Source organism: Urocampus carinirostris, chromosome 10 (assembly GCF_059441175.1).
Source record: "Urocampus carinirostris isolate Australia breed hairy pipefish chromosome 10, RoL_Ucar_1.0, whole genome shotgun sequence".
NCBI lineage: Eukaryota > Metazoa > Chordata > Actinopteri > Syngnathiformes > Syngnathidae > Urocampus > Urocampus carinirostris.
Window position 1 is genome coordinate 17,123,221 of NC_142358.1, and position 23,381 is coordinate 17,146,601.

At 39.4% G+C, this 23,381-nt stretch overlaps 3 protein-coding genes across 7 annotated transcripts in view; 1 reads left to right on the plus strand and 2 right to left on the minus strand.

Moving 5' to 3' along the window:
- Positions 1 to 23,381, minus strand: part of wdr53 (WD repeat domain 53) — a 206,053-nt gene that overhangs the window by 68,667 nt on the left and 114,005 nt on the right. The gene's annotated exons all lie outside the window — the stretch shown is intronic.
- Positions 89 to 6,243, minus strand: actmap (actin maturation protease). 4 transcript variants are annotated; one of them, XM_088345704.1, is made up of 7 exons: positions 6,083 to 6,243; positions 5,564 to 5,799; positions 3,752 to 3,820; positions 3,463 to 3,581; positions 2,451 to 2,604; positions 1,127 to 1,197; positions 89 to 1,069 (listed from the first exon to the last, which is right to left on the minus strand). In XM_088345704.1, the coding sequence occupies exons 2-7, from the start codon at positions 5,740 to 5,742 to the stop codon at positions 723 to 725; spliced, it is 939 nt and encodes a 312-aa protein (XP_088201830.1). In that variant the 5' UTR covers positions 5,743 to 5,799; positions 6,083 to 6,243; the 3' UTR covers positions 89 to 722. The 4 variants fall into 4 exon arrangements, with proteins under 4 accessions (XP_088201830.1, XP_088201831.1, XP_088201829.1 ...); XM_088345705.1 differs by lacking the exon at positions 6,083 to 6,243 and having other exon boundaries at positions 2,475 to 2,604; positions 5,564 to 6,061; XM_088345703.1 differs by lacking the exon at positions 6,083 to 6,243 and having other exon boundaries at positions 5,564 to 6,061.
- snrpa (small nuclear ribonucleoprotein polypeptide A) lies at positions 6,228 to 9,635 on the plus strand. 2 transcript variants are annotated; one of them, XM_088345708.1, is made up of 8 exons: positions 6,228 to 6,374; positions 6,639 to 6,741; positions 7,604 to 7,776; positions 7,862 to 7,996; positions 8,102 to 8,245; positions 9,108 to 9,196; positions 9,273 to 9,458; positions 9,539 to 9,635. In XM_088345708.1, exons 2-7 carry the CDS (start codon positions 6,639 to 6,641, stop codon positions 9,430 to 9,432), a joined length of 804 nt encoding a protein of 267 aa, XP_088201834.1. In that variant the 5' UTR covers positions 6,228 to 6,374; the 3' UTR covers positions 9,433 to 9,458; positions 9,539 to 9,635. The 2 variants fall into 2 exon arrangements, with proteins under 2 accessions (XP_088201834.1, XP_088201833.1); XM_088345707.1 differs by having other exon boundaries at positions 9,273 to 9,635.

Below are 23,381 nucleotides of genomic sequence, written 5' to 3' on the forward strand. Positions count from 1 at the left end.
GGGCGACCTCGTGCTTGAGGAACACCGTTGGAAACCCCTGTTCTAGTTGCAAAAATAAATGTCATTAGTAAAAAAAAACAAAAAAACATTATTGCTTTAAAATTGGGGGTATTATTTTTTTATTTTATTTAAATAATAGGCAAAAATACATGAACTGTCATTCAAACGAGCATTTCTTAAATATTCGAAGCTCGAGAAATTTGTATCACCTTAAAGGAGCTGACATGATTGTTGGCAATCTTGCTGATACAGGTATGCAAAAAACAAACAAAAAAACATTGTGAAAAATGGTGCAGTTTGGTCACTTTTAGTAGTTTTCATTCTTCCTTGTGCTTTGTAGCACTCGTTTTTGGTTGCACTACACAATACAGTGACATCGAATGGTCAAATATTACTGTGTCCCTTTAAGAAAAAATGTTCAAATGATCTGAAGAAATGATAACAAAAAAGGTTCTTACCCATTGTCATTTATTTTTTTACGTTAAATATATTTATACTTTGACAATCGGGATGCAAGTTTTTTTTTTCTCCCTGCCTAAAATCTGCATCAGCACCACAAAAAAATTCATATTGTTTGGGCCTTGCTGCCTTCCTTGCCCTCATGTAGGTTTCAGATCAGGGGGTGGTGTAATGGTGGTCTGTGCAGCCCTTTGAGACTTTTGGTGATTAGAGGTTTTCAGATAAACATGACTTGACTGATGGTTTCAAATCATATTCTCCATCTACCCCAGCACAGACTCTGTCCTTATGTGCAGTAAAATAGCTTGTCCAGCCAGCCCTGCTTCCACGCCACCTTCGGGAAGAACATACTGTGTCCCGTTGCTACATCTTTGTGGGTCCATCTCCTTGAGCTGCTGGTTGCTGCTAGCAACGCTCTCCAAGCTCCACAACTGGTAGCGCAGACTTTTGCCTTGCTTGGCCAGGATGTAAACCTCTTTGAGACAAGACATGTCTGCCATGGGAAACGACGAAGAGGTAATGGACTTTCTATCTATGTGAAGCCAGGGAAGGCTGGGGTCAAGCTGTGTGGCATCTGTGCTTTCGTCTTTGGTGGTACCCAGGAGAACACCTGCAAGGTAAGATAAGTTGTGGGCTAACTCGGGACATTGGGAACATAGCCTCCTACCTGAAGCAACAGCCCAGTGCGCTCGGTGTCCTCCACGCTTGCAGGGTTCATGGTTGTAGTCTTCATCATATCTGGTTAGCAAGTGTCAAGATTTAAACTTCTTGTAATGAAGTAAATGGACAATCACTTAACCACTAGGGTTGTAGGCGCACCATTTCCTGTGGTGTTTGGATTAAAGATGCTAATTACATGCATTTAAATTAATACGGCTTACTAAATACAGGACCAAAACCGCCCACAAATCATATTTGTGTTTAATTTTTCCAGCATGTCAATTGAATCAAGGAATGTATCTTGTGACTACTTTGTTTTGCATATAATCTAACGGTACTGTACTTGTTTGCCATGGGTCCTAAGTCTTGCAGTGATGCTGAAGGGAGAATCAAAACACTGATAACAATAGAAATGAAGCCTCAAGCTATTAAGAAATATGAAAAAGCATGTAAATTGCATGCCCGTATCCATTTTTTTTTGTCGATGTGATGTCATTTGTTTTTATCTATCTATTGATTCTTTTATTTAAAAGGAGCAGCGCATGGCCTAATTCATAATTAAGGGTAAGACAATAAATAGGTTGATATAGCAAGTTTTGTTTTATAACCATGCTCAAGTAGATGGAGAGTATTTGGCACACTTGGCTCAGAAGCAAATGAAAACAAGTTATGTGTTAATATATAGTTACAAAAATTTATGAAATGCAGTCCTTTACCTGACAATAATGTGTCACAAAAGCACGGAACGTAATGTCATTGCCACAAAGTTTGTTTCGCAATGAAAATGTGAAAGTTACAAGTGATCCAATGACTATTGTACGATGGGAATGTGAACAAAACGGGCCTACTGAAAATTTAGGACTTTTTCCCCCAGTGATTGGGGCATTGGGGACAAAGTGCGCTGAAGCAGACGGCACTCGCTGGGGCGGCTGCCCCTTAAAGCCAAGCTCTGGCACATCTCTGAAGAGAGGTAGAACACTTTACAACAATGGCGAGCAGTTGATGAAGATACTGTATTTGAGTAAGATCAAGTGGCTTATCCTGCTACTGGTAACCATGGAAACCAGTACTATTGGTTTCACGCGGGGGAACGTCCTGGAGAGGGATGAGCGCCGCTGGGCTGTACTTGCCCAAGATACACCACAGGAAAGTGCCCCGAAAACACAGGTGGTTAAGAAATCAGTGAACTGTGAACAAAAGTGTGATACCACCTTTTCATACTGATAGCAATACTTTCGAAATATAACATATCCTCCCAGAATAATGACAAGGATTGTAAAGAAAGATCTACTACATATTAGCATTTGTCTTACAAAGCCTACTGAAATTACTTCAAAATGTGAAAATGGGGATACGGGATGAGAACAGGCTGTTTGGTCCACAAGTGTGCGACGATCCTGAAGGCATTATCTCCACTCAAACCACCCGAAAGCAGCTCGGCCTTAGAGCCGCATACGTCCTCAGCCAGTAATGCCATGTTTCGAGCTGGCAAAAAACAAAAATATATATAAAGCCCATCAATAATATAATTAGGCATTACCTTTTATATACTACTGAAATGCTCTCACGCAAGAGAAGACCTTCCCTTACACTAGTGCTTCTCCATTATATTTTATCACGCCCATCCTCGGAAGAAGAAAACCTCTCTTTAGTTACACAATACTAACATTTTGTGGATTTATTTAGTTGGTTGCACATAACTGTATTTAATCACATTTCTTTAGTGGAAGTACAAGGTTGGAAAAAACGATGGTTTTGTTATATTTGCAAATTATTTAAAAGTAAAACTAGCAACCTAGAAACACTTTCCCTGTGTTTTCTTCTTCTTTATTTTATACCCATTATTCTTTCATTTTTACTTAATTTGTTTTTTCTTGTGGCGAATGCGTAATTGCGCAAGCGCAGAGTTTAGAGGGAACATTCCCTGTGAGTAAAAACTACCAAAAATGCTCTTATAGCTCGCAAAATACTCAATATTGTTGAAAAACCTTGAAGTGTACACACACTAGTGAAGGTTCCAACTTTCTCTATTGAAATAGCTACTACTGCCGTGTGATGTTTCAGCTACTCGACACGTGTCTGCACACAACTGAAACACATACATGTGAGACTTATAACAATACATGAGGACTCGTGTGAAAAAGATACATGCAACTATTTGAGTATTTTGTGGGAGAAATCATCGTTCCTGTTTTATTAGCGAGCAAGCAAACTATACGTGACTACAGTAAAACATTGGTAATTTCTGAGATCACTTCAGTCACATAAATGAGAAGTTCGCTTTGGAATTGGGGCCCTGTTATGCAATTACAGGTGTATTTACATTCCCTCCTCCTATTTTACCTGAGAACATTTCACCCTGTGCTGTAAAACCTCGGCTGAGCGCAGCTTGAACCACGGCGTTCATGTCAACAATAGGTCTCCGCAGGTGAGCAGCCATCCACAAGGCCACCAGGCCGCACCTGCAAGATAAACGGAAAAAACACAACAGGCGTACAGTCACACCCAGGTAAGCGTTGTGCACAAGGCCTAAAAGTGATGTCAATGCGAGAGTATTTCAAGATTTTCCAGCGTTACATAAGAAGGCTATCAGTCAGAGCGTGACGGGACTTGACGAGCATGCTGCACTTACTGCGGGCCGTCTTGGATGAGGGAAGGCACGTACGTGTTTACCAGAGTCCAATGCAGAGCCCGGCTGAAACTGAAGCGTATAGTGATAATAAACATGCTGATACTTATTATGACTTTTGTTCACATAAGAAAAAAAGAATTGCAGTATACAGAAAAACCCAGGGATTTGTACAACTCAAAATGTGAGAAGAAAATAAACAACAAAAAAAGAATAGGTGAAATCAATTATTGACAATATGTTGGATGTTTTGAAAATACTGTATCCCTCGTTTCTTTGCCCTGCGTACTTTACAGCATCAGTGCATCATCGCAGGCTCTTTTTTGCCCTTCCCACCAATGAGTAAACACTACTTGTGGAGCTGTGATGGATTATATCCGTTCCTGTCTTGCTGCGAGCAAAGGTCTGGCACAGAACACTTATGTCGGGCCTGGCAGCTTTTTTTGCTGTTACAGTATTTCTCCCTTAAATGAGCTGCGCTTGTGCGACCTAAATCCATTATCCCCAACACCATATTCCCTGCGGCCGGGGACAGGCAGAAGGCACTTTTGTCTGGAAATGTAAGGCTGTGGCCGAGATCGATTATCCCTAGTGGACTATTGCTAAGAGCAACAGGGCCAAAGCAGAACATTTGCAATGCGCAGCGGCTTTTTTCCCTTGTTCTTTTCACTTAAAATGAACAGCGCTCGTGCGGCTGGAGCTATCCGGTGCTTCCCGGCTTCAGCGCTGTTAGACAGAGACACGAAAGCCTGCGGGAAGCGGAGGGGAGGTGGACTCGCTATCTGGTGGTGTATGTCTGGGCACAAAGATTTCCATCTGCTGCAGGGACGTCGAACTTTTGGACTAGCGTGTGACGTCATCCACTTTGCTGTGGCTAAACTACAACAAAGCACCACAAGGGCATCCTGTTAATCTGTTAATAAACAACAAAGGAGACTGCTGGAAGTGTGAATTTCCCTACGGGGATGAATAAAGTATCTATCTATCCATCTATCTATCCATTAGCCCTAGTCAACTACTGCTGCAAGTGGGGGCCAGCAGAGTGCATGTTAAGAATGGTAGAGCAGGGGGCTACTTTGCAGGTTTTCAGATATCACAGGGATTCTGATCCCCTGTAATTGGAATAAACATGGGATTAGAGTAACTGGAAAAATACACAAGAAAGGGCAAACAAAAGTGGGTTTAAAATTGCAAAACTCAAGTTACATTTGGGCTCCAAACCAAATGAAAACCATAAACCACTAGTATTAGGACAACAGCTAATGAAAATTATTTAATTTTATTACAATAAGAAGCAGAGCATTATGTAAACCGTACCTCAAAATAGTAAATGCTCAGGAAAAATAAAGGTTTAAGTAAAAGTTAATTGCTGTTTTCTTTCTACAGTATGTTTTGAATTACTTTTTAAAAGTTATTTTTAAGGTGCATATTACCTGAATGATTCGGATAAAAATTGAATGACTCACTTTACGTGCTTTAGTTGTTTTATATATATCTTTGAACAAGAAAATTTGAAAAAAAACAAAACAATAATAAGGTACTTCTCTGTTTCTATTAACTTACCTTATACGTTGAAAATGTTTTAAATACTTGCACGAACCCTAGTTCAATGCTACTTATTGAAATAATATTACTACAAAATAATGTAATTGGTAAAATGATATAATTCCTTTCCGGGATGCCAATTGCGCTTGAGTGCATGTGACAAATCAGCAGATTTCATGCAACACTCCAGTGATCCTATTCTCATGTGAACAATTTGATGCAGATGATAAACTAAATAACAACTAGTTTAATAATTTATTTAGTAGTTACCTGCTTTCCCTTTGACCGATTAGAAGGAGAGGCTCCGTGTAGTCTCCTTCCACAGGGCTCCTACTGCCTCCAATCGTTTGATACAACTTTTTCTTTTTGATCGATGAATCTGGAGGTGCTGGAGGTGGAGGAGGAGGTGCAGGAGGTGGAATAGGAGGGAGCATGGGACACCCCGACATTTAATCAAAATGTCCTGTATGGATAGTGATGATCCTTGATTCAAAACTTTTAAGGTGCTGCACAAAAACATAGCACACCAACAAAACTATGTATCAAGTTGTCATGCAAAATGTAGATTTTTTTGTTTTTGTTGCTAATCTTTGCTGACTATTCGTGTTATATTCGTATTCTGCTAACGGCTGAAATCTTAAAACACATTTGCATTATCTGATTACTTAGATTGCATATATTAAGTTTAATCAGTTCGGAATTTCGGAGTAGGTACGCAAGCTAGCAGAGCCGGTGCCATGGCCATATTTGGCAATTTAAACATTCTTCTTCGTTTACTTTTGACATTACCCGATATGCACTTCGTCGCCTCCTGTAGGAAATTGTATTTGCTAAATTAATGTGTAATATTTACAATTTACTGGTGCCCATTTTACATACATTGTGTTACATCTACATTAAGTGTATGTGATTTGGGTTTGAAATATAATCTGCAATTCTGATACAGATCGTAACTTGTGCCTGAGGGTGGCAGTAATGCGTCGAAACACTATTTGATAAACGTCGACGAATTGGGGCCGGTTCTCTTTTATCGCGAGACTTTGAACAAGGGGTTTCGACTGCGTTTCATTCAGTCTTCAAGGTAAGTACAAGTTTGCCTAAACAATTCTCGATTTTATTCAATATAAATATTTCCTTTCGTGTTTATTTGATTATTTTCTTTTCGAATATGTTTAGGAAAACTCTTTTATCGAACAACAGTGCGATTTTTTAATGCTCTTTGCTAATGTGAACCCCATGCCGTTCAATCGAATGGCGCTTGCTAATGCTAACTGTTCGTCCAGTCGTATTTGGCATTTCTGAGGTGATTATTTTAACTTAAAATGTGTTCCTTTCGGAATCCCAGATGGCGGCGACGACAACGACCACCACTAGCACCACCACCCCCGAGGTTCGGCTGAATCACACGATCTATATCAACAACTTGAACGAGAAAATCAAGAAGGATGGTGAGGACTTCATTCTCCACTAATGCGCATGCGTTCCATCTTTAAGAAAAAATTAGAGACATTAAATTAAAACTAATATATATATATATATATATATATATATATGGATCCCTTAACCACTAGAGCCTTAGAGGCACCATTTCATGTGGTGTGTCCTGGGCATATACAGTCTTGCAGCACTTATCTCAATATATTGTCAAATACAAAGTTGTTCAGGTAACAAGATATCACTGAATATTTCCATAGATCTTTGGCCGTTCTTGTGTATGTACATCACCCAGAAGACTCATGTAGTCAGGAAGCCGAGAGGTCAAAGACAGTTGTAGCAGTGTTATACCCAAATAATCCATCCTTATCATCTCTGCATTATGAAAAGGAAACACAACACACAAGAAAGGAAATCAATAATTGAAGAGCTGAAGTTGTGGGTCTGGCTAGCATGAGGTCTTTCCCCAAAATGCCAGTCCCTTCTTCTTCATTAGAGTCAAAGTTTCACTGAGATCTGTATTTTTCTTCAGAAACTAATAAAGAAATGTTTGAGGCAGAGTGGAAAACCACAGACAAGACTCTTATCAAAATTTTGGCAAGTGTGCTGGAAGGATACAAGAAATAAAAATCAAAATGGCGATGAGCTGTCACGCTTGACCCTAAGAGCCGAAACCCCTCCTCATACCTCCAACCAACTGCCTGGGCCCTGGGCAGCACCTGAGCAAAATGTCTTAAAACCCTTATGATGTATTTTGAGACTTTGTTTTAATACATGAATGTTGTTTGTATATCCATTCTTTTAACACCTAGCCGCCACATTGATCTACAAATGAGTGCACCATAAATAAACCACGCATCTGTTTTGTTTCCACAGAGTTGAAAAAGTCCCTCTATGCCATCTTCTCACAGTTTGGCCAAATTTTAGACATCCTAGTGGCACGCACAATGAAAATGAAGGGTCAAGCCTTTGTCATCTTTAAAGAGGTCAACAGTGCCTCCAATGCTCTGCGATCAATGCAAGGATTTCCCTTCTACGACAAACCCATGGTATCTCCTTGATGGCAAAATTTTCATTCCACCTAACTTGTATTCTTTACAAGACCTGATTGCGATCATCTAATTCTTTTCACAGCGCATCCAGTATGCCAGTACGGATTCAGACATCATAGCGAAAATGAAGGGTACTTATGTGGAGCGAGATCGTAAGAAGGAGAAAAGGAAGCCTGTCAAGTCAGAATCAAGTGGTAGCAAGAAAGCTGCTATGGCTGTGAGAATAGATGCTAATATTGATATTTATAATGCCTCAATTTGTTTTAGTGGAATAAAACTGCTGAGCCTTAATATATATATTTTTTTACAACTTACTCTGCAGGGAATGGCTATGAATCAGGGCGGCCGCATGATGCACATCCCGGGGCAGCCACCCTACATGCCCCCTCCAGGGATGATGCCACCCCCAGGGATGCCACCTGGTGGCATGGGTGGTCAGATGATCCCCGGACAAATGCATCAACAGGTATTGTTAGGCATTTTATGCCCCCTGGTGACATTGAATTTACCACTTTTAAAGTATGTTTAGCAACCAAACTGGCTAATTTAGTTGGATGAAATTGTGGGTATACATTTAGATTTTTTTCTATCAGGCGTGTCAGATATTGGGTAGAAAACTTGAGCTGGCCCATTAGGTTGCTGTGATCTGTCCTTGTTTTGCTTCCTACAACCAAAAAGCAGTCTTGCCCAAATGATCCAATTAGAACCAGACAATTGGGTAACAGTGGTAAGTCTGAGTCTTGTGATGTTTTTGCATATGCTAGAAAATAACTCAATTTGGGCTGCAACAGTACGTATTGATGTATTGTACTGAAATTGACTTGTTGTCAACAGCGTACATCAGTAAACTCTACCTACCTATGTGACCTAACTGTCAATATTCATCTGAACAATAGGAAGAAAGGATAAAATAACAAAGATAAACCTAGAAGAGTATAGAAAAAAAACTTACCTTCTGATTTGACATTTTACATGGAAATTGGTCTGTTTGAAAGGTTAATTGAGCAAGATGACATTAAAAGGAGATTTCTATTCTTCATGAAACAGTCAAGCCTAGAAATATCAATAGGATCTTTGCGCTTGTGTGTAATTATTTTATAGTCTGAAATCTACAACAGGGAGTACAGAACAGCAGATATCTGACAAAATAAGATCTTGGTGTATTCAATAATTCAGAAGTGAAAGTGAAAAAACAGCACATGTGCCTTTGTGGTTTTGTTCATTTTACTAGCGCTCAACAATTATTTGAAATGGAATAAGGCCTATTGCACAAAGTCTCAACTGAATGAGTAGTACTTTCCTTCCTTATTCTCCATTTATGCTTGCAGATTTCGGAAAATCCTCCCAATCACATCCTTTTCCTGACCAACTTGCCAGAGGAGACCAACGAACTCATGCTTTCCATGCTTTTCAACCAGTCAGTAAAAACTGAAATGCATTTTGTCAAACATATTTTTCATTGGTCCTTGTTTTAAATACACTTTGCGCTGTAGATTCCCGGGCTTCAAGGAAGTGCGTCTAGTCCCCGTTCGGCACGATATCGCCTTTGTGGAGTTCGACAACGAGGTGATGGCCGGCACCGCACGAGATTCTCTGCAAGGCTTCAAGATCACACAGAGCAACGCCATGAAGATTTCCTTCGCCAAGAAATAATGTGTCTTAGTCACTTCCTGGCACAGGTTTGTTTGTAGATGTGACAAACTCAAAGGATTTTTTTTTTTTTACCTTCTTTCATCTTTTTTTTTTGTTTACATTAAAGTTGTTTTTAGCAAAGCATTGCACCCAGCGTCTGGTCCCTCAGACATCACACCTGGAGCTTTTGTTCTTTTTTGGAATAAAATTTGTTTCTCGGATAACCTGTTCCCTTATGACTAATTGAGTGTTCTTTAGCCCAGCAGATGGCGCTGTTCTCTTTGTTATTGAAAGATTGACAGGTAGGCACTAGTCAGCAAAGGTTGAGACTGATGTCCAACTAAACGCCTCCTACAAGGAAAGGTATTCAACAATAGAACAATACAAATTATTTCCGAAAATAGCTCAACTTTGGTCGGTCATTGATTTTTTTTTTTTTTTTTTTGGGAGATTTGATTTCTCATCAACGTTTTAGGGGTTGTCTTTGTCTATATTGATCCTACTTCCAATGATTTCAAACATGGCATAACAATACAGTAACAACAAATGTTGTTTCGGAAATGTGTATCAGAAATTAAGTTTTTAGGGGTCATAATAGACAATACATTAAGCTGGAAAACACATCAGACACATGCAAACTAAGGTATCTAAAAGCATTTCAATAATTAAAGCCAAATTTATTTTAAACTATAATGCTTTGTATTTATTAGATTGTTCTCCAGTTCTGCCATACTTAACATATTGTGCAGAGGTCTGGGGCAATAATTACAAAAATTCACTACAGCCCCTTTTTGTCCTCCAAAAATGTGCAATTAGAACCATACACAGGGTAGGATATCGGGATCATACCAATATTTTATCTGTGCAGTCCTTATGATTAAAATCGGACGATTCAGTAAAAAAATTCCACTTCACAGCTGCTATTTAAGGTCAACAAAAACATAGTGCCAGAAAACATCCAAAAATTATTTACTCGGAAAGAGGGAAGTTATAACTTAAGGGGCTGTAGTAAATTCAAAATCCCATAGGTGGGAACCACCAGGAAAAGTATGTGTCTGTGTGTGGAGTCAAACTTTGGAACAATTTACAAGACGTAATCAAACAATGTCCAACTATTCACCTGTTCAAATTTAAATACAAAAAAAAAACATTACTGGCAGACTACGGAGATGAAGAAAATGGGGTATGATGTTTGGGTTATACCCCATGGGTGATGGGGTGATACTAGACATTGGAAATACTGCGTTTACAACTTTAGTCAATCTTGTTATTGTTAGTATTATATCATAACTGTTATTATTGCTATTGTTTTTATCATTGGTGTCACAATGATATTTAGTGACCAGTAGCATTATAACGATGATAAATGGGTACTACGATGATTAGTGTATAAAATATGTGACTATTGCTATTCTTATAATTATTTATATGCGACCTATGTAATTTGTATGTCTGTGATATTTAGTTATATTTAGACACAGAGGAGCTATCTGTAAAATGTAATAGGGAAGTTGAAGATGAAGGGTAGGGGAAATAAGCGTCTGCTTCTTACTGCCCCTTTTCGAACATGTTATGTTAACATTATTTTTGTTGTTGCGTCATTGTTTTTGTCCTGTTTTTATTTTACAATGTTCGGAATTAAGATTTCATTCATTCAAATTTGTAACCCTTTGCGCTAATCGATATTAAAAAAAAATTGCTCTAATCCTCCTAAAGATTTGTGACCCTTACGTTAGATACTTATTCAAACAATTATAGTAGGGTTGTCTAAACTTTGCAGAAAGCGGGTCAGATTTGGTAAATTGACAATGTGTGAGGGCTGATTATTCAGCTTGGCATTCTTTGAAATGTCTTTAATAAACTCACCCTCTGTGAAAGGTTTGCAATAGTTGGCGATCAGCGTTGTGACCTCATGGCTCGCCTTTGTAGCGTTTTCATTAGACTCTTAGGGTCTCGTGAAAAAGTGCTGCTGGGTCGTTAAAACAGCTTCTGGTTGCTGCACCTTTTCACAACGTTCGTTTGCAGTTAGTAGTGCCGTAGTCGGCATGTTTTGTCTGGCAGTGCCTCTTGATACTGTATTCTTTAAAAAAAAGCCCCAGTCTCTTGTAAAAGTTGGGAGATGCTATTGTTTCAGACTTCCGTGAAAAAATACTCCAATTTCCACTTGCAGTGAAAGCAGCGGACCTCACAGTCAACTTTATTTATTTTATTTTTTTCCTCCAAACAGTCATGTCGAAAATGGGGCGGACTAAAATTCTCACAAAAAGCCAGAGGCAATATTGCCAAAGGGCTTCTCCACTCATCTGGTGAAATGATGATTTATTTATTTTTGGGGGTAAAAATGTATTTTATACTGCGGTAAACAAAACTGGCGGGCCACATAATAATTTTATGACAGCGGCAGTGGGACAGTAAAATGCGGTTACAGGCCGTAACTGGCCCTGGGCAGAACTTTAGACGCGCCTGCCTTGTATGTTGATAGATCCTCATGCTTACATTATACAGCAAATTTCTATAATCTTAGTCCTTTTAAACTAAATAGGACTGTTAGTTTAACATTGCAGAGAATCTTTGCAAAAAAAGTAATACAAATAGATTTCGCTTGCCAGACCCAAACCCATCCGGATAGACAAGAACATTGCAGTGAAATCAAAGATCCGACTCATGCAAGTGCTGGTTACTTCAATTACGATGTGTGACTAGTGTCAGGATCCGGGGCCCTGATATTTCATTCATTTGGTTCAAACCAGACTCCTAATTAAGTTTTACAGTCACTTGTGCCCACCGGAGCATTCCAATTGGTAAACCTTAAATGCTCGATTTGTGTTTGCCCATCGTGTCCTCTATGGCCTTGGCTTATTGTGCAGCACAAATATGTGTTGCAAACACTGAGTGGATTGAGTGGCAGTTAGACTTAATTTGGACTGTGTGTGCCCGCTGTACATATACACACACACATGCATAGTGAGGCCCACCCAGTTGTGGACTTAAACTGTGGCCTGAGTTATTGTCTTTGGGTCGCCTCGACTGTGTTCGCACAAACGTGCATTCTTCTGTCACTTTCCCAAGCCTTTCCACACTCCCTTATTTTGCCTTGAGAAAGTGTTGACCTTAGCCACTAGGGCGCCGTGTGTCTGTGTGTGTGTATATGTGTGTGTGTGTGTTACATGCTCCTGGCAACATGCCTAGCGCCTTCCTACTCACCAGCACAGTGTTCTTACAGTTGCAGGAGCTGAAAAGGCAATTTATCTGTTGCATGTGGGTGGGTGTTGACGTCACTCCACAGTCAAAAAGAACCAGCGCAAGAGATCATTCAGATGCAGGGGGAACAACTTGCTTGCGCCCTCTTTTGGTAACGTTCAACTTGGTCACTAATGACCTGTCCCTGTTTGCCAACACCAGTGCTGTGGTCTGGTAGGCAGTGGCTTAATTTCCTGAGATTGCCCATGAATGATCACCTGCCACAGAGGTTGCTGGTGTCCTTCTACAGAGCCACAGTGAAGAGGGTGCCAGGAGCATGGCGCCAGACAGGAGAACTTTTAGAGTCATCAACACAGCCGAGAAAGCATCTGCTGCTCCCTGTCCCGTACGGTAAACATTGCCAGCTCTCGCTACCGCAGCAGAACCAACAATGTTAAGAACTCTGATCACCCAGACCAATACCTCTTTGACCTGCTGCCTTTTGACAGATGCACAGGTCCATTAAAAGGACTAACATGCTGAGTGGTGTGGGCGTCACTTAGCAGCAGTTTGGACTAACTGCTTAATATAGCAAACTGGGTGGTCGGGTGTGGTTTAACCATTCCACCAAGCCATTACTCTGGGTGCGCAGTGGATGGTTCTCCCGCACCTCGCTTAAGCTCTAAGCCTTGAAACTACCCATGGTGCTGTGCAGTTCTTTAGGACCAAATAGTTAAGATGGTGAACTGGGTGACCCACGTGCTGTTGAATTGTTGCACCAAGCCGTCTCTGGGGACAATAGTATGTTGTGGGTCCTCCTAATTCATGTTTTCACAGACCTCCTTGAAGATCTAGGCCTTACTGCGCATTTGTTGGTGGATGCCAACCTGGAGAACATTCACCAGGTGTTGGGGTGGTGATCACGATTTGGTCAGGTACTGCATGTTTCTGGGAGACACGGCAGCTGAATGTTTAGCGTGTATGCGGTACAGTTCTGAGGTCATGGGTTCAAATCCAGCTACCAGCCTTGCCAGAGTTTGCATGTTCTCCCCGTGCATGCGTGGATTTCCTCTGGGCACTTTTGTTTCCTTCCACATTCTCAAAACATGCATGTCAGGTGAATTGGCTGGTCAGAATTGTCCTCAGGTGTGAATGAGTGAGTTGTATGTCTCTGTGTGCCCTGCGACTGGCTGGCAACCATTTTAGGGTGGCCCCTGCCCACTGCCCGAAGATAGCTGGGATAGGCTCCAGCAACCCTGGTGTGAATAAGCGGTGCAGATAATGGATGGAAGGATGCATAAGCCTCAGGCCTCTTTGGAATAGGCCATTGCCAGCAAGACCCTTAAAATGCAGTTGGAAAGGGCCCAGAATGTCAACTGCCACACGGTGCCTGGAGGTAGAGAGGCATATAAGTGCTGGCTTTGGACTTTTCATGCTGTTGTACACAAAGAAAGGCAGGTTATTTTGAGTTACTTGCATAATTGCTTACTTCAATACTTGCAGGCAGTAATAATTACATGTTATGTGTACACTAAAGACATGGTTCAATTACATCCCCAACCTGATTGCAGGAACAAAGACACAAGATCTGCATGACATAAACTTTTACAGGACTCGAATGCGCAAGAGGAGAACACGGACAGTGAAAGAAACTCAGACATAAGACCGAAGGCAAAGAGGGCTGATTGGCTAAGACGATGGCAGGGAGAAAACTATACATGGGTGGACATAAGACTTCCAGAGACAGAAACTGTAAAATACAAAGGGCCCAAATAATATAGCAAACGTGTACAGGTAGTTAACTAAGTAGATTAGTCCAATGTCTTTGATAGCAATGCAGTGTACATTGTTTTCAATCAAAGGTAAACAAGTGACAAAAGAAACAAAAAACAAGATCAACCAATAATTTAGAATACTTACCTGTAAATCACATGGTAGTGTATGGTGATTGCCTTCAATTGTGGGTCCATCATAACAGCAGGGCAAAGATACTGGCAACGATGTGCGATATATGAATGAAGATATATACAGTATATATATATATATATATATATATATATATATACACCGGAGCCATATCCCCCTAGTGGGAGGTGGCTACAGTCAGTAACACATTCATATTTCTGACTTTCTGGGAGATTGATACAGAGGAGGGGATTCCCAGCCCCCTCGCTCAACCCAAATGATGTGTTGGGAGTCATTAGGATACCAAATCCCCCAATTCCAACCCCTATTGCTGAGCGCCAAGCAGGGAGGCAATGAATACCAATGTTGTAAGTCTTAGGTATGACTAAGGCTTGAACCAGCAACCTCCCAGTCTCGGGCGGGCGCTACCCCCAAGGCCACCGAGCTGAATGAAAAAATAAAATATGATTTTTTTCTATACAGAGGCAATATACTTTTTCAGTCTTGAGTGCTTGTTCAGGTCTGTGACAGACCTGTGGAAAGAACTGTCCTTGACCCTGTTAGTCCTTGTTTAAAGACTTCAGTACGGTCTGCCAGAGTGTGGCAGCAGGTCAAAGAGGTGGTGGCTGGGGTTAGAGGAGTCCTTACTGTTGTTTGCTCTGCTAAAGTAAACTGGGCAGGGAGCAGCCAATGATTTTCAGGGCTTTGTTGATGACTGTAAGGTTCTCCGGTCTGCTACCGTGCTTCCAGCATGCAGTATGCTATCCTCATGGCTCCATGGAAGGACACCAATGGGTTCTGTTCCAGATTGTTTTTCTTGAACACTCTCAGGAAGTTGAGTCGCTACTAGGACTTCCCTACTGCAGCTAAGCCTGTTATTTTCCTGTTCTATATCATCTCTAATTTCCATGTATTCTCGGGGCACCAAGTTTGCTGTCCAAGCTTTGTCACGGTACTATGGTAAACATCCAGTCAAGTGATGATGTTTCTAATCAGCCTCGTAATGGCAATGGGAAGCTGTGACAAAGCAGGAGTTAAAGGATTGAGTTTCAGAACATATTATGATTTTAAACAGAAGACCAAACTGTGATAATAGACCATCGTTTATGACCTACATTGACCATTTTCATCTTTGTTACGAGTTTCCTCAGGTGTATTGTGCGTCAAAGTGAATCACAGACTTGTCATTTCCGCCTTTCGCCTTGGTTAAGAATTCATCCCGGGCACCAAGGTCATGGCCCCGGCATGCAAATGGAGGCCCCCGCTTCCTCAAGCGCCTTCTCTGTTCCGCTGACGGGGGTTTGGGGTGCGGGGGTCAATGGCGAGCGCCGGGGGCTGAGGAAACGCCAGCGGTTGTCAGGGCACTTCTTGAGCAACAAGACCACCATCAATGCTAAAGAAGGTACATTGTGTGGACACGTGTGGAAAATACCCTGAATTTTTTTTTTCCTTTTTACATTCATATCGACATTGTACTGCCGTTAATGGTTATTAGTGAGATTTGCAGCTGCAAGGACGGCTCGCTTGATTTAATGGTAAGTGCCGAGCAAAGTTGGAACAAAATGTCAGTCTTGATAGAAAAGTTCCTTTTATTGAAAGACCCAATTGTATGCTAGAAGGAACTCACAAAAACATTTGATTACATGGCTAAGAATTTTTTATGTTTTAGACTCTTCGATGAATTGACACCCCTTGTCCTAGATCTTTTTGCCATACTCATTTGAACTATGCTAGAAAAAAATCTCAGGGGCCAGACTACTACATTAAAAAGAGAAGAAAATAGAGGGATAAAAAAGACAACAAGGGAGACAGAATAAGAGATAGAGGTACAGATAGAGAGAAAGGGGGGGAAAAAGAGTGAACACTGAGAATAAAAGACAGAAAAAGAGAAACAAAGAGAGAGAGAAAAATCTGAGAAAGAATTAGAGTAAATGAGAGGTAGACACAGCGAGAAAGAGAGGGAGAAAAAGGGGGAAAGTGAGAAAAAAAACAGAGAGAGGGTGAGAAAAAAAGAGTTTGAATAAAAGAGTGTGGAAAAAATGAGTGAAAACAGAAAAAGAAAGTAATAGAGAGGGTGAAAAATAAAGAGAAAATGAGAGGAAGACTGAGAGAGAAAGAAAAAAATGAGAGAAAAAGGAGTGAGAAAGATATGGAGAAAACAAACGGGGCGGAAGAATGAAAGACAGAAAAAGAGAAACAAAGAGAGAGAGAAAAATCTGAGAAAGAATTAGAGTAAATGAGAGGTAGACACAGCGAGAAAGAGAGGGAGAAAAAGAGGGGGAAAGTGAGAAAAAAAACAGAGAGAGGGTGAGAAAAAAAGAGTTTGAATAAAAGAGTGTGGAAAAAATGAGTGAAAACAGAAAAAGAAAGTAATAGAGAGGGTGAAAAATAAAGAGAAAATGAGAGGAAGACTGAGAGAGAAAGAAAAAAATGAGAGAAAAAGGAGTGAGAAAGATATGGAGAAAACAAACGGGGCGGAAGAATGAAAGGGAGAGAAAAGGAGAAAAAAGTGAGAGAGAGAGAGAGAATAAGAAAGAGAAATACATTTCAAAAGACAGCTGATTTTCACATGTACAAAGCCAAAACGATTTTTAAAAATCGGGTCAGATTATAAAGGGCACAATCTTACCGACATTTTACAGTCAAGGTTTCACTTAACACACCCGTTTGGCTGTAAATCGCTAAAAACGTCCTGTATATGGAAGTTCACTAACCAATATGTATTCATTGTTAAGTAATGTTATGATGAAAAGCCACACAACAAACTTTAAATTCCCTGAAGCTCTCGCAAAGCACTTAGAGCAATTTGATTGGGTGAGGGGTAGGAATGGGCGGAGCTATAAATAGGACAGGACACACGGACCGTCTGCACTGAAGGTAAAAACGTGGGTGTCCTGTTTTTTTTTTTAACATTGAAAATGAACTCTCAACAGCATTGGATAGACAACGTTTATATTAATATGGAAAACTGGGGCTCTGGCATTATTATTATTTCTTTGACTTTATCTAATCATCAAAAATCACACAGTGAAATAAAATGTGCCGAAGAATTAGATTTTTTCTGGAGAGCGGGTTTGGGTGTTTTTATTGGATTATGCTTTTTTTTTTTTTTTTTTCAAAAAGTACTTTTATGTCTCTTTGCGTCAAAAAACTTCCCGAACCCTGCGCTAACTGCCTAAGTTAGCCACTTATATCTTACCTATTTAAGATCGTACCAAGTTCAGCTACCTGCTCTTTTCAGGGACTCCGAGTATATCGATCTAGCTCAGTTTTTATGGCGATTCACAGCAGCTTCCCTGTCCGGTTTCTCGCCCTAAAGAAGGTTTGAAACTATGATAACCAGGGTTGGGTAGGGTTACTTTAACTGGATTATTTTCAATTACTTTTGGATTACTCCAATACCAAATATGCTAATAAAAGACAAAAGAAACTAAATATGTAACTAAATTATGTACAGGCTTGTGGAGTAACAGAATACATGGAACGGCAAAAATGATGTTGGCAAGCTGTTTGGATTTATTTTCATTTTGTTTCTGTCGCATTTTATGTTAGTTTTGCCGGAGATCAAAGAGATCAAAGCCAGGAGAAAAAGCTTACCACGTGTTGTGAGTCATCATTTTATTCATATTTAGTTTATTTTGTCTTTTATTAACATATTTGGTATTGGAGTAATCTAAAGGTAATTGAAAGTAATCAGGTTAAAGTAACCCTACCCAATCCTGATAATGGATCTGGGAATATTTTTCAGCCTGCGATGCACTGATGCTGTAAAGTATGGGGGGCAAAGAAACGAGGGATACAGGATTTTCAAAACATCTAACATATTGTCAATAATTGATTTCACCTATTCTTTTTTGTTGTTGTTTATTTTCTTCTCACATTTTGAGTTGTACAAATCCCTGGGTTTTTCTGTATACCGTAATTCTTTTTTTTTTATGTGAACAAAAGCCATAATGAGTATCAGCATGTTATATGTTAGTTTTGCTGAAGATCAAAGAAATCAAAGCCAGGAGAGAAAGCTTACCACGTGTTGTGAGTCATCGTTTTATTCATATTTAGTTTATTTTGTCTTTTATTAGCATATTTGGTATTGGAGTAATCAAAAAGTAATTGAAAGTAATCCAGTTAAAGTAACCCTACCCAACCCTGATGATAACAGATTTTGCGAAATTGTATGCTTTGGGCTTTTGTACCTCGACTCACTCAAAAGCACATTTCGGTTCCATTCAATGATATAGTGACCTCTAATGGTGAATTATTACACACTGTCACTTCATATACTCAATTCGAAGCATACATTGCACACCTTACTTTCCTTAGAAATGACACCTTTAATTCGTCAAGTCAAGTCAAGTTCTACAAAATCATACATTTATGAAACTGGATTTAGAACTACCAAATGAAAACCAAAAATCGGGTTGGCTTATATGTGCATAAGACAAAATGGTCTCAAGGGGGCGCAAGACAGGCAAAGCCATTCAATCGCCTACGGCCATGTGGTGTTCTCATGTTCCCCTCCTTGCTCGATCTCTTATTCCTGTTTAGCTAATCAGCCCTGTTGTTTGAGAGGAACCATTTCTCATTTTATTGTTGTTGAATGTGTTTTATTGCCTTCTTGAACTATAATAATGGGTCTCAAGAAAGTTTGTGATAAGGGAAAGTGGAAAACAGTGACAACGATCGATCCTTGCATAATATGAAATTGGTGTACGAGTGTCTACAACCGTAAAGCGGTACAGTAAAATCGTTTAAAATAGTTTTCCTTCATCTTGGTACAGTGGGACCTCGCTACTTCGCGGTTCCACATTCGCAGGTTTAGAGCTTTGCGGGTCTAAAAAATAATAATAATTAAATAAAATAATTAAAAAAAAAAATTAAAAAATTTTTAAGCATTTTTGAAGGGGCGATTTTCACTTTTCGCGGTTGGTTTTGGTCCCCATTAACCGCGATAACCGAGGGATTACTGTATATTAATCTTTATTATCTACATGTTAAATAATTATCATTGTTTAGGTACACATTTTCTTAATTTTGGTATGTATTTATTTTAGTACGTTGTTATTTTAAAGCAGTTTTAGATTATCAGTTTAAATATGATGTAGGCTTATATTCTAGTATATACAGTAGGCTAATTTCTCTGGTAAAGAGTAATTAGGTTATCAAGAAATATATCGTGAAAGAATGGCAGAAGACTTATTTGAAATGAAGAGTAAAATAAGATTTTACCTTAATTGATTGCTTTTTAAAAATACCTCCTTGATTTGGAAAACTCTTCTTTGTGTGTGTGTGTGTCTCAATGTCAGAGACACACTGCCCTCCGGTGGTCAAACCTCACACTATAACGAGCTTAATATGGGGCTTGAATCGATGCATAACGCTTCTATTTATTTTAATGGGGAAAGATACTGATTTGGGATATAGCTTTTTTGTATTATATGGACAGTTCTATAACAAATTGATTACTTTGTAAAAAATGCATCCTTGAGTCATCCTGGAAGGGGGGTGATCTCATTTGTAGTCCCTTCTCAAGGTTTCTTAATTTTCCTCATGTTGAGGTTTTTGAGTTTTTCCTTGCCCTCATGTAGGTTTTACATTAGGGCATTGAGTAAAAATAGTCCGTAGTTTGCAATAATCGGTGGCTTTTGCAGCTCTATATTAATAAAATGACTTGATTGACTTGTGAGACAGACTGCTCTCTGGTGGTCAAACTTCACACTATAACTATCTTAATATGGGACTTGATTCGATGCATAACACTTCTATTAATTTTAACGGGGAAAATACTGATTTGGGATATAGCCTTTTTGCGTGATATGGACAATTGTATCGCAAAATAACTCATACACAAGCAAGGAAAAGGAGAAAAAAGTAGAAAAGTTAACATGGAAACAGTACACAAAAACAGCGTCAACATCAGAAATAATCCAATAATCTGTGATCTCAGTTTCGTAATCTACAATAACAAACATATAAATGAAAGAGAAGGAAGCAAGACAAAGGCATAGCATCACTCGAGGTGGATGTTGATGACGATGAGACATAATGCATTCAATAATAGTCGCCTGTAACCATAGTAATTGGCATAGAACAATTGCAAAGAAGTTTAAGATAACAAGCCAATGAAAACTGGCAAAAGCAACCAGCCGTTTGATAGAAAACTGTTGATTGAAAATGTGTAATCTCCCGAGTTCATTCCGACTGTCGGGGCATGCCTGAAAAATCCGTCAATTATGAGATAACTAAATGGTATCATTCATGAAAAGGGATATAAACAACGTGGTTAGAATGGCATTCTTTTCTCTTGTAGGTAATTCCTCCATAAATGTTTTTCCCGTTTCTTTAAAGGCACAGTGTGTATTATTTAATCGCTGTATTGTGTCATGTAACCAAAAACGGGTGAACAAAAGCACAAGGGAGAATATGAACTGTTATTTATTGCCCATCCTTTTGCTTGTTTATTGTTTCTTGGAGTACCCATAGCAGCAAGACCCCGGACTATCATGTTAGCTCCCTATAGATGTTATATTGAATGACTGCAATTTTCTCGACTAACGCGTATTTTTAAAACCTGTGTTTATACCATAGTTCATGTATTTTTGCTTATTTTTTAAATCAACATTGTTATCTTATTAAATTCATGTTTTTACCACTAGGAGGCAATTTATTATACATTGTCCCTTTGAGATTATCAACAGCACATTGCGTCTGACCGATACAGATGCTCAAATCTTTTGTCGTTATCAATACTGATACCACTAGTATATGAAGTTCCCTTCTCACAGCAAAAATGATATCTTTTTAATAAAATACCTATTAATACTACCATAATATTCCTTGATATTGTATGTTATTATATGCAATTCATTAAATGGCCACTAGAAGGCAGCCAACACCAATGTCGGCAACCATCTTGAGACCTTAAAGCAGTGGTGTCAAACGGGCGGCTGCGGGCCCGATCAGGCTCGCTAAGGGATTGAATCTGGCCCGCAAGACAACTCTCAGAGAAGCGCAAGATAAAAATACTGGAGGTTAAAACATGTCCACTTGATGTTGCCAAAGCCAGGTGCCTCTCACAAACGTGGTACTTGTATTTCTCTCTCTCTTACTCCCTTTCTCTCTCTCTCTCTCTCACTCTCACTCTCACTCTCACTCTCACTCTCACTCTCACTCTCTCTCTTCCTCTCTTTTGCTCTCTCTCTCTTTCTGTTTCTTTGTTCCTCTTTGTCTCTTTCTCTCTCTGTATTTTACCTTCTTTTGCTCTCTTTTTTCCTTTTCTCTCTCTTTTCTTTCTCTCACTCTCTTAGCTTCTCCTTCTCTCTTTCTCCCCTTCTCTCATTCACTCCTCTCTTCTCTCCTTCTTTCTTTCTCTCCATTTCTCTTGGGATTTTGTTCTTTCTTTCCCCCTCTCTCACTATTTCTCTTTTTATGTCATTTTTTTTCTCACGCTCTCTCTCTCTCTTTCTCCCTGTCTCTTTCTTTGACGCACCCTCTCTAATTTTCTCCCCCTCACTTTCTTTTATTTTTTTCTCTCTCTTTTTATCTTTCTCTTTAATCTACTAGTCTGGCCCCCGAGAGATTGTTTGTTCTATAGTGTGGCCCCCGAGTTAAAATGAGTTCGACACCCCTGCCTTACAGGAACAGTCTTTTTGGGTATTTGGGTACCCGTAGCAGCAAGATGATGTCCAATTATGTCACTTCCCTCCAGGTGTGGCTCATGTTTACGTAAATAAATGATAACTGCTCAACCTCCAAGTATTTAAAAAAATGTATGTTTATATGATAGTTCATCTATTTTTACTTATTATTTTAATCAGTATTGTTTCTTTTGTATTTTGTATTTTACCACAAGGAGGTGCGAAATGATACACGCTATCCCTTTAAAACAGGGGTCACCAACGTGTGATTGTGGGCACTGAGTATCCCCCTTAAAACACCTGAGTAACCCGCGGGCTGATTCAGAGAATGGCTAACCAGTGATGGGTCATTGTGATTTTCTAGGAGATTTCTAAATGGGATAATATTTTAGTGGTTAAGTGAGTCTATTCTAACACTACTTAAAATGATTAAAACCTGGTAAAAAACATAGTAATAACGTAGTAACAGGAAAGAGGTAACTTATTTTAGAAATGCATAGAAAAATGGCAGCCCTTTGCGCTAACCAGTAGCAAAAAAAGTAGCTTTCATCTTTTCAAAGGTTTGATTTGCCACCAACACCGATACATGGTATCAGTACTTGCTCGTACGTAACAATTTCCCAATTATGCTCATATCAGATATCTTAAATAATCAATATTGAATAAACCAGCACCAATACCTGATGCTAATACTCATCCATCCATAAAAAACGACTCAAAATATTGTAAAATTTAATTTAAAGGGACAGTATGTTTTACATAGTGCCTCCTAGTGGTGAAAAAAAACCTCCATCCGTTTGAAAAAATAATATTGAATTGAATAATAATGCATGAACTATCATACAAATACGTGTACGTCAAGCATCTTTTATTAATATGATATAAAAGAGGCTTACCTGGAGGATATGATTTTCCACCATCTTGCTGCTTTGGATACCCCAAAAATCAAGAACCTTGTGAAAGTCAGGCCAAACCTCCCCCGAGAAGAATACTGGTGCAGTTTGGTCTCTTTCACTCACCATAGTGTGTATTCTTCCTTGTTCTTTGTAGCACTCATTTTTTGGTTGCACTACACAATACAGTGACATCTAGTGTTTAAATAATACACACTGTCCCTTTAAGTAATTCTGTGTTGAGTGGGATTTGTTTTTGTTGTCGCCTGGACTTACTGGTAACAACAAGGTCTTATTTTTTTGCCTGTCTTACCCAACCATAATACAGACTGACAAATTCGGACAAAATTAGTTTGTG